Raw genomic sequence first — 10,908 nt, 5'->3', positions numbered from 1 at the left:
TAATATCAGCAAATCAAAATCATTTAAAAATATCATAAATATATTAATTTAAAATAAAAAATTTAAAATTTTTTAAAATTATTTTCTGGTCACAATGTAAAACAGTATCTAATCTTAATTAATGCTTAAATATCTAAACTTAAAAAAATTAAAAAATATCTTAAATTACTATTTTTTTTTTCTTTCTAGATTTATGAACTTGTCCTCTATAATGATTCATGTGTTCTTATCGAAAGTGTACAGATACAATGAATCAATGATCCGAGACGAAAAGTTTTACTGACCACACGCCCTTTGGTTTTGGGCTAAACCATAACAATATATGCCAGTGGTTTTATAGCCTGTTTTGTATTACAATAGTAGATAAGTTTTTTAATAATTTTTATGTAAAATATATTAAAATAATTTATTTTTTATTTTTTTAAAATTAATTTTTAATATCATATAAGCCATATACATGGCAGGCAATAACAGCCTTAACCCATTGGATGGGCATATCCCATATTCAGCAATGGCAATAAACAATTGAAGGTCGACAAAGACATGTAAGAAGAAAAAAAGAGAACCGCAACTTGAACACAGACACAGACTTGTGGTTTTATAAGAGAGTCGTGTCGTCTTCAAAAAAGCACAACACCAATTCTCAACCAGTCAGAAAATTCTTGGTTAATTATCTAGCACTGGCTCACAGAAAAAAAAGATAGAGAAAGATATAATTACAGGTGTTAGATAGAGAGAAACGAGCCCATTTGATTAAGAGAGAGGAGAGGAGGAGATATATGTAAATGTATATATGGAAACAGGAGGAACTTCAAACAGAAGAGAAGAGACTCCAAAGAAAAGAAAAAAGAAGAAGATTTAAGACCATTAAAGAACTGGGTTTGTTTTTGTTTGTTTGCTTAATTGACTTTCAAAGAATTCGATGCTTGTGGGTTTGATCAGTTGATGGATTTTAACAATAGGTACTATGATCATGGACTTATTTTGTTTCTTGGTTATATATTTATTTGGTTTCTTGTTTTGTTTGTTTGATTTTTAAATTGGGATTTTGATGATTAGCTTTCGTAAAGTCCATACCATCTGTTTAAAGTTGTGATCTTTTCATAATTTTCGTTTGCTTTTTTTTTTTTGTTTGGTTGCCCAGAAAATGGAATTTAGAATCGGGTATTAAGGTTGTTGTTGTTTTAGTTTCGAAGTAGTTAAAACATAAAGCTGAAAACAAATGTTGTATTGGTCTTAGTTAAGTGCAGTTTTAAGTTTTATCTGGACATAAATGATCTTCTTTCAATTGTTGGTATTAAAAGTGCTTTCTTTTTTCGGAATTTCTCGTGGGCTTGATCATTTATGAGTAAATTTGAATCATATTTATGTTTTTAAGTTTATTTCCATCATTTGGGTTATTCTAGTTTTTATGAGCCGTCTGCAGATGTCATGCTTCTTTAATGTTTTGGACCGTAAGAGTATTATAGAGCTAATGTGCTTTTACATGTTGTTCCAGGGATTGATTGCTGTAAATTATGTTGGATGTCTGGTCTGTTCGAGTTTTCCTTCACAATCTAATGGAAGAATTGTAGTTGAAATGGAGTTGCTTTTGGTGACAGAGAACAGTTGTGTTTGTCATACGAGGCAAACTTGCTTCTCTGATGCATGAAAAGTTGCACATTTGAAGGTTTGATGTTATTTAATGCCACTCGTAGAACTGGAGGGCTTGCACTGCATTTGTTTGCTTTGAACATGATGCATCCATTGTTTTGATGTCTGTATATGATTGAGTTCGGAAGAGAGTGAGGAATACTGGAATAGAGTGCGGTGGACAAAGAAACAAGAAGAGGATCCTGTTAACTTTTGGTGGGACAATAGACTCGACCTTGAGGATGGGCTTGCCTCAGTTCTCCTCCAGCAGCATTGCTGAGGAAGTAGCCACGTCTTTGAGCACAATTGTGCAAACTTCACCTCGAATTGTTGGTGTGAGTAGTTGTGATTTGAGTGGGATGCATGGAGGAAACCCTGGATATCGAATGCAGGTGGAAATGCACTGCACTTCTCTTACAGATTTCCACAAGAAAACCGTTGTAGAAAATAAGAAGGGCTTGTTAAGTCATAAAAGTGGACAGAATGTCCAGACACCTGTTCCTAGGATTGTTGGTTTTGAATCAAGGGGATTGAATTCTAGTGTTGGTGCATTTAATGGAAACCAGACTGCTTCTACTGTAGTTACTATCGGCTCTAATGCAGTCGAGTCCGCTGGGTCAGACAAGAAGCGGTTGTTGTCTCCTCTGAGTGGGATGCTTCACCCTGATAAGTTTAATGGTGCTTCCCTAGACATTGGTGATGGTGTTTCTAAGAGCAATCTATGGGGTAGCAAGGACAATTACAAGGTTTCTATGTCACAAGAACATAAAAAGGCTCATATTGGAAATTCCAGTTATTTCAAGTGTTCAAACTGGTCTGCATCTTGTCTTCCAGAATGGAAGAATTCACCTGTTGATAGTTGCAGGGAAAACTCTGTATTCTTTTCTGATGGCCCTGTGCTTGAGACAGGGCTCAAGGCACACGATCAATTTATGTCTCCACCTGGACTTAATTATTTTGGAAAAACATCAAAGGCAAGACATCAAACGAGCGCTTTGGCAATTCCCTTAATGAAAGCAGCATCACCTCCCTTGTCATTGTCCCCTCTTGGTCCAAAACTCTCTGAAGGAATAAAATCTCCAGGAGGGTGCAGCCATATCACCAGAAGGCTTGATGATGGCTGTCTTACCTTCACTGATATGGAACGGTCGCTTGATGGAACTGTATCTGGCATTTTATCTTCCCAGAAGGATAGGGTTTTCAAAACGCTTGATGAATCATTACATGATTTTGATAATTTGTGCACAAAATTTGACGTGTTTACTCCTGAGATTACCGGTGACATTGGACAGCCTTGGTGTGAGGATTCAAATCTTAGTTCCCCAAATGTCAAATTATGTAGAAGTTTTACTAGCATGCCTGTTAGAAGGTCTTTGGTTGGTTCGTTTGAGGAATCCTTGTTATCTGGTCGGTTATCATCTGGTAAAGTTAGTCAGGTTAGCATCTCAAATCTTATGCTAGAAGGTTCTTTTTGTTCGTGTGACTCAGAAAAGATATTCTGTCAGAGTAACTTTTAACTCATAACTCCTTATCATTTCTGTTTTTCAGAAAATTGATGGGTTCCTTGCTGTTCTAAATGTCACTGGAGGAAATTTCTCTCCAAAGACACAAAAACTTCCTTTTACAGTAACTAGCGTGGATGGAAATAACTACTTACTCTACTATTCATCGATAGATCTTGGAGGGAATGTGCAAGAAAACAAGTTTAGTGACCAAAAAATGAGCAGGAGCCTCAGCATTGATGATTCACGATCTGATAGAACCAGGTTACGAATACCAATGAAAGGGCAAATACAATTGGTAACTTATCCTTCTTTCTTCCAAGTTTGTATGTTAATCGAGTTAGAAATCCAATTTCATTCTTTCCCCAAGGAACAATGCTTTTAATTTAGGCGTAGCATGAATGATTTTTGTTCCTTTGCCATGCAATGCTGATCTGCCTGAAAATATTGTTACCCATAATCAACTAGGTGATGTAACAACATTCTACATCTCACTTTTTAAGCAGGATCTGAGAGGATAAAGAAAATGATCCAATTATAGTTGAGTGTAGGATTCTATTTCTGGAAGGTCTGCTAACATGATATCAATGCACTTATATTTCAGTTGTCTTGTCAACGTAATAAAATTTGGGGAATTATGGTGCTTTGGTATTTTGAACTTCATCAGACAGTTGTTGCAACTTTTCTTATGTGAATTTATATATCTGTTGGTTCTCTAGCCACAGAAATGACACTGACGGACTGAACTGGTTTTCGGCAGGTTCTCAGTAATCCAGAAAAGACACCCATTCACACTTTCTTTTGTAGCTATGATTTAAGTGACATGCCAGCTGGTACCAAGGTAATTGAGGATAAAACATACATGATTGTTTTTGAATTAAGATTTCACTGAGAGATGGATAATTGACTTCATAAATTTGATTTGTAAACACTTGCCTTTGCATGTGTTTCCTACCACATGAGTTGATGGTATGCTGTTATCATGCTTGTATGATGTGATGTTCTCCACGAATCTGTTTTATGACAGACCCGAAATCCTTGCTTGAGTTGAACTTCCTTACCTGCTGTGCTATTTTGGTCGAGTGCGGATCATTTTGAATGCTTATAAAATAATATAATCTGAAGAGTACTGGATTATAAGGAGCAACCTGAGGAATGTTTTGCATGCTGAATTGAGACCATGAAACACCCCTGGGGTTGTGTTGAAAATATAGGATACCTTGTGTCATGATTTCCCCTTTAGTATGAGCTTGCACATTGGCTGAGATGTTCTAATGAAAATGCTGTATAAAGCAGTTGATGATTAACTCCTAAGCTCTGAATCCCAATTCTATTTTCATTCTGTATGAACTCTTTGTTTCCTACGTTGTTTAATTCATTTGACCAGTGATTTGAAATTCCCAGAGTGACTTCTTTTTTGTTTTTGTTTTTGTTTTTTTTTTTCCTTTTCCTCTTTGCTTCTATGCACTTCTCAAAAGACATGTCTGCGCCAAAAGATCACCCTATCCTCATCAGCACCAGCTTCTTTACCAGTGAATGTAAAGAACAGAGATTCTGACACGAAAAATGATGCAAAGCCATCTTCAGTCCATAAAACTAATAATTGCTTGCCTCATGAAAGAGATGCTACCAATTCAATTCGACTTGACTCTGTACATAATACTAGATCTCCTGACCATAGTAGATTCAGTAATATTGAATGCAAAAATACTGTTGTGGAGGCCTGCAGCCCTCCACATTCATCTCGTTTGTTCATAAGAAAATCGGTACATGGTCCTTCAAAGGTCAATGAGAACACCACTGGAGCTGGTGCTCTACGTTATGCTCTTCAGCTCCAATTTATGTGTCCTCTTCCCAAGAAAAGTTCAAGGTCATTCCAGAGGAGCACGTCTGATCCTTCATCTGTACCAGCAGCAAACAAGATGGACATTGTCAGTGAGCAACGCTTCTACTTGTATAGCAATATGAGGGTAGTGTTTCCACAGCGCCATTCTGATTCAGATGAGGGCAAGGTATATTTTGTTGGAGTTTATTATTGTGCTTTAATGAGAAGATATCTTCTTTCCGTGAAAAGCATGCTTTGATCTGCTTATTGTTTGTTGTCTCGAATGACACTTATGCTGGGCGAGCATCCATGGCCATGGACATGCATTTTAGTTTCATAATCTTTTTGTCCCCACATGATTTAATTGTGCTGTTTTAGCCATCCTTTTGGTCATCCCTAGCTAATTTAATTATGTAGCCTCTACCTGCGAACAAAACGACAGGCATTGTTGTGATGGCATCCTAACAATAAGCAAATACCTTAGGACTCGATGATCCACGTATGTATCGTTGAAAATAAGCTCCAAATACGTGACAGATATTGTTTTTCACAATTAGAATTTACAATGTGGTTTTGTCATGTGCATCATTCTTGCTTTTTTATTGACATTAGTGATGGATTAATAAAGGTGGGACTCAACCCTGAGATCTCATCCCTTGCTTTTGCAAGAATACCACTGAGCTCCTCAAAAACATTGCTGCATATGGTTCGTTTTGTGCTAGAATCATAAGAATAATCGATTTTCACTTTGGTTGTCTAACAAGGCATTCTATTTCGCATTGCAGCTAAAGGTGGAATATGATTATCCGTCAAATCCAAAGTACTTTGACATTTAAATTGCCCAGTAGGTTATCTTCTCAAATGATGGTGATAAAATTGTTGTACATATGTGTACATTTGTTGTCATTCTCTGATGGGTCAGTAAGCCCTTCTAGTTTGTACAGATTTTCCTTTCTTCTAATAATAAAATGATTTAATTTAACGATCATCATGGTCAGTTGGTTTTGTTTTACCTTTTCTTTACCTTGCCCACAGCAGAGTGAGAGATTATAATACAGCAAGAACTCTTCCATCCAAAACTAGATCGAAAATGTTTTTGGTCTGAACTTTTATATTAATTAAAAAAAAAACCTAGATAAAAAATGTTCTGTATCAAGTGCATGTAAGCTGACATGAATATTGACAATAATAAAAAAAAGAAAAAACTAGATCGAAAATGTTCTGCACCAAGTAAGCTTCTTAGGTGGATTGTTATTAACAGCATTAGCAATACAAACACAACCATGTGATTTGGTATCAGATCACATTTGCAGCATGGTAGGTTTACCAAACTTTTGCCTAGGTCAACATCCTTTAAATGACTGATAGATTAACACTGGAGGTTATTGGTCCGAGCCTCTATCTGGAGGAATTCTATCAAGTGGCCCGAAAAAAGGAGAAAACAGATTTTTGCCTATACCCCTTTTAAAAATCTTGGCAGAAGCTGCTTCATTTCCAGTTAAATGTGTTGCTCTTGATTGCACAGAATATTTGATAATCTGGGGTGTTCATTCCAAAAATACGAGACTTCAAATGCATGCCATATATCTACTGAATTAAAATCAGACAAGACTTGGTACGTTATACTAACATTAACAAGTAAATGTTTGTGAAACACAATAATTGAACGAGGAAGGGAATTGGTTAAGAGAATCCATCAAACAATAATTGACCAAAACAAGGAACAAGAGCAGCTATTAGGCTTAAGTTTCTGAGAAATTATCAAGCAGCATCCACAATGATTTGTGTGTGGCTTCCTGCACATGAATCTATATAGACGTAGCTGTAGTGGGGGCTGAGTTATATCAAATGCAGCCCAGATTGTCTCTGTCTACTGCACCATCTGCCATTTGTCAGCAAATTGATTCTTTTTAGAGAAGCCTACGGGGGCAGCAGACGCATCCATTTTAATGTTTTCCTTCCATTTAATACTTTATTGTTTTTTTGTTATTTTTTAATATTACCACATCAAAACTTTCTAATAACATAAACAAATTAATTTGTACCAGAGAAATAAAAAAATTATTTTTTAGAAAAATACATTTAAAATGTAAAAATAAACAAGTTCTAAATAAAGTCATTATTTATTATTGAAATTTTTTTTATTCAAGTGATTCATATTTTTAAGATCTTTACAATTTTTTGAATAAACTCAAAAAAAAAATCTAAATAAATTAGAAAATTTAAAAAGAAAAAGAAAAAATAACAAAAAAAAAGAAGAAGAAATAACAAAACTAGTCGAAGATCTCTTAAGTCTAATTTGACAGTTTTTTAAGCCTTGACTGGTGAAATTTGGTTGGACCAAAATTTAAGCTCGTGTGATCATAAGGATACACATTTAACTAAAATCTCCTACATCAAATGTGTATTAATTAAATCAATCAGCGTCAATATTTTATCGATGCCTGCATTGAAGAATCAGTCATGGGCCAATGATCTTCTTATTCTACCAATTGCCTTTTCTTTTTTCTGTTTCTCCCATCAATCTCACTTTCTTGAATCCTGATCCTCCCTATGCACATGTTTCTTTTTTATTTTATAAATACCATGCGTTAAAGACTAAATATACAAATGTAAATTACTGATAGAGTTATCAACAAACAAACATGTATTATCAATCAAAGTTTTGTTGGGAATTTATTATCCATCAATGAATTTATTAATGTTTCAAATTACTAATAAAATAATGAAGCTAAATAAATAAAACCCACCATTAAAATCCAATACCATATTTTCATATATTTTGGTGCAAGTTATTATTATTTTTTATTAGTGTGGGTGTCCAGATTAATTTATATGTATCTCGATTAATTTCACGGATTTTAAAGTTAACAATCATATAAATTTTTAGTAATTCTGAGATTTATTACACTCAAATCAATAATTTTTAAAAATAAACTTTAGATTTAACAAGTTAAATTACATTTTTATAATTAAGTTAAAATTATTAGCTTAGTAACAGCTTCTTACATATTTTTTATATCCCAATGACGCCATGCAAAAAAAATTGTTAATTGATGCTTATTACTGAGTAATTGCTGATATGATATATACATATGATGGATGTTTGCAAGCAACTCACTGGAGGTCTTAGGGCAAAATATACACCTATAATGGAGACAGGCCAAACGCGTAACAGGAACCACTAGTGCTACGACCTATAGGAGATGAATTTATTTCTGGGAAAAAGTAGATGATGACTCAATAAATTAACAACACTCTGTTGTAAAAATCTTCAAAATAAATTTATTTATCGTGCTATTATCTCCTATGAAAATAAAATCGCGACCATATTTATTTGTATACAATTAATTTATATATATATATAATCTTAGCAAAGTTGATATATACACGAGGGTGCATGTCGAAAGTCGGCCACATAAATTAAAGAGGTGAAAAGGACTGACCATTTCAAAATGGAAAAGAGACCCCGACATGGCTTTTGCCCGACGAACAGCCTTAGTATCCTCTCCGGAAAACAATCATAATTATTTCTGGCTAAGAAGAAAAGGATCTGATCAGATTTTGTTGATGAACGTAACATCTCGATCATGATATCAATATTCATCATTCAAAACAGTGGAGGGGCCACTCATCTTTCCAAGAAAGTTAGGTAACATTGCTCCTTAACATTATTTCTTCCTTTCCAAGAAAGTTAGGTAACATTGCTCCCTAACATTATTTCTCTCTTCTTCTTCTTGTTTTTTTTTTTTAAAAAAAAAATTGAGATTCAGTTTTTTTTTTTTTTTTTTAAATTGAGATTCGTGAAGGCGTTTCACAGTTTTGTTTTTTAATTGTAATTCAGAGTGGTGATTTAAAAGAGAGAAACTCAATAATTTATTATTAATGCATGATGGAGAAGCAAGTGATGGTTTAATTAGAAAAACAAAAAATTGTGCCCTAAATTAAAAAAGGTTCGAATGGTACATTAATTTTTTTTTAATTATTCATGAAAAGGTTCATTATATTTAGATTATTCCCTACCTGAATTATTATTCCCGTGCTCTAGAATTACTATAACTAAGCCCGGGAATATTAATTTAGGTAGAGAATAATATAAATATAATGAACCTTTTCATGAATAATTAAAAAAAAAATTAATGTACCATGAATATAGAATTTAGGTGTGTATATATAATATCAACCATAAGAAATTATAGAGTTAATATTTATTACATTAGTACTCCTATATATATATATAAGAAGTAAAAGAAGCGAGAATTAATAAGAATAGACATCACTACCAAAATATTTATAGAATTATGCAACAAAAACAAGAGTAATCCACAAGACAACTTTCTGGGTTTTTGTACCATGAACTTTTTTTTTTTCAAATTAATCAGTAAATTAATGGAGAATGCATCATAAATATGCTGGAAAAGGCATTTACACGCCTAGATCACTACAAGTAATTAAACAAGCATGCTCCATGCATCGATTTTTTATTTTTATTTTGTTTATGTGTAGATCTAAAATCTACTTTGATTGGGGGTGTTGATCGTTAGTCAGTTAGGTTTAAGGATTTTATGTATTAAAAATTGCATAATTACTAACACATAATTGTATTAGTCAATCTAGTTTTAACCGGTACTTGCTTTGTTTGTAAATATAATAAATATTACTTTTCAAAATATTTTACAGGAAAATATATTAAATAATATGTATTTTTTTATTTTTAAAATTTATTTTTAATATCAATATATTACAACAATCCAAAAATATATAAAAAACTAATTTGAAACTAAATTTTTTTAATTTTTTTTAAAAACAAGGTTAAATTACAATTCCAAATATCATTAAACAAGATTAAATCACAATGCCAAATATGATTAGACAACTCATAAATGATTTACGGAGTATAAGATTTGAATTTTAAAGCTCAAATATCAAATGCCCTTTGCGTGCACACAATCTCCTTTTAATTTCTTGTACTGGTAGCTATTTGCGAGATTTGTGATGGACGATTGGAGGCTGAATGTAATCTTTATCTCAAGTATTTGGAAAATTAAATAAAATTAGCATATTAACTACCGGTTAGGCAATCAAGAAGTTAGTACGCTGAATGTAATCTTTATCTCAAGTATTTGAAAAATTAAATAAAATTAGCATATTAACCACCGATTAGGCAATCAAGAAGTTAATACTGCTCGTAAATTACGGCTTGGTTTAGTAGTGGATGGGGTTTGTTTCCTTCCACTGCACCTAGGTTCGAGCCCTAGCATGCATGCCTGTTACCCCTGCGGTGCCTTACATGTCTACTGGGTTTGCAAGGTATTTAGTGGGCCGTGAGGATTAATCGTGGTGCGCGCAAGCTGGTCCAAACACCCCATGTAAATAAATAAATAAAAAGTTAGTAATGCTCTTAATTAGCAGTTAGCTAAGCATATATATTTTTATAATCCTAATCGGTTAGGCGTTCAAGAAGTAGTGTCATTAATTAACAATTAAGTAGCAGTCCGGTGCCTTACATGTCTACTGGGTTTGCAAGGTATTTAGTGGGCCGTGAGGATTAATCGTGGTGCGCGCAAGCTGGTCCAAACACCCCATGTAAATAAATAAATAAAAAGTTAGTAATGCTCTTAATTAGCAGTTAGCTAAGCATATATATTTTTATAATCCTAATCGGTTAGGCGTTCAAGAAGTAGTGTCATTAATTAACAATTAAGTATAAGAGTCTTATTATCGTCATAAATTAAATTGACTCATGTGAAAACCTTTTAAGAAGGTAAAGTAACATTTTAGTTAGTAAATTTTCAATACTATATCAAATAATAATTATCTCAACCAAAATATTACACTATTAAATGAATTCTTAAAATATAAAATTTATTATTCTCATACAAGTATGCTTTCCATTTTATAATTCAACATTGTAATATGTATATATATATATATATATATATATATATA

General features: G+C 33.2%; 1 protein-coding gene across 2 annotated transcripts; it reads left to right on the top strand.

Annotated features, from left to right (window-relative positions):
* The first annotated feature begins 511 nt into the window (after positions 1-511).
* LOC105109192 (uncharacterized) lies at positions 512-5,947 on the top strand. 2 transcript variants are annotated; one of them, XM_011003812.1, is made up of 6 exons: positions 514-962; positions 1,499-3,068; positions 3,181-3,432; positions 3,895-3,975; positions 4,613-5,146; positions 5,745-5,947. In XM_011003812.1, the coding sequence occupies exons 2-6, from the start codon at positions 1,875-1,877 to the stop codon at positions 5,793-5,795; spliced, it is 2,112 nt and encodes a 703-aa protein (XP_011002114.1). In that variant the 5' UTR covers positions 514-962; positions 1,499-1,874; the 3' UTR covers positions 5,796-5,947. The 2 variants fall into 2 exon arrangements, with proteins under 2 accessions (XP_011002113.1, XP_011002114.1); XM_011003811.1 differs by lacking the exon at positions 5,745-5,947 and having other exon boundaries at positions 512-962; positions 4,613-5,738.
* The last annotated feature ends 4,961 nt before the right edge of the window (positions 5,948-10,908 follow it).

The sequence above is a fragment of the Populus euphratica genome, unplaced genomic scaffold (assembly GCF_000495115.2).
Source record: "Populus euphratica unplaced genomic scaffold, PopEup_1.0 scaffold341.1, whole genome shotgun sequence".
In the NCBI taxonomy this organism is placed as follows: Eukaryota; Viridiplantae; Streptophyta; class Magnoliopsida; order Malpighiales; family Salicaceae; genus Populus; species Populus euphratica.
This window is presented reverse-complemented; position numbering and strand designations above follow the sequence as displayed.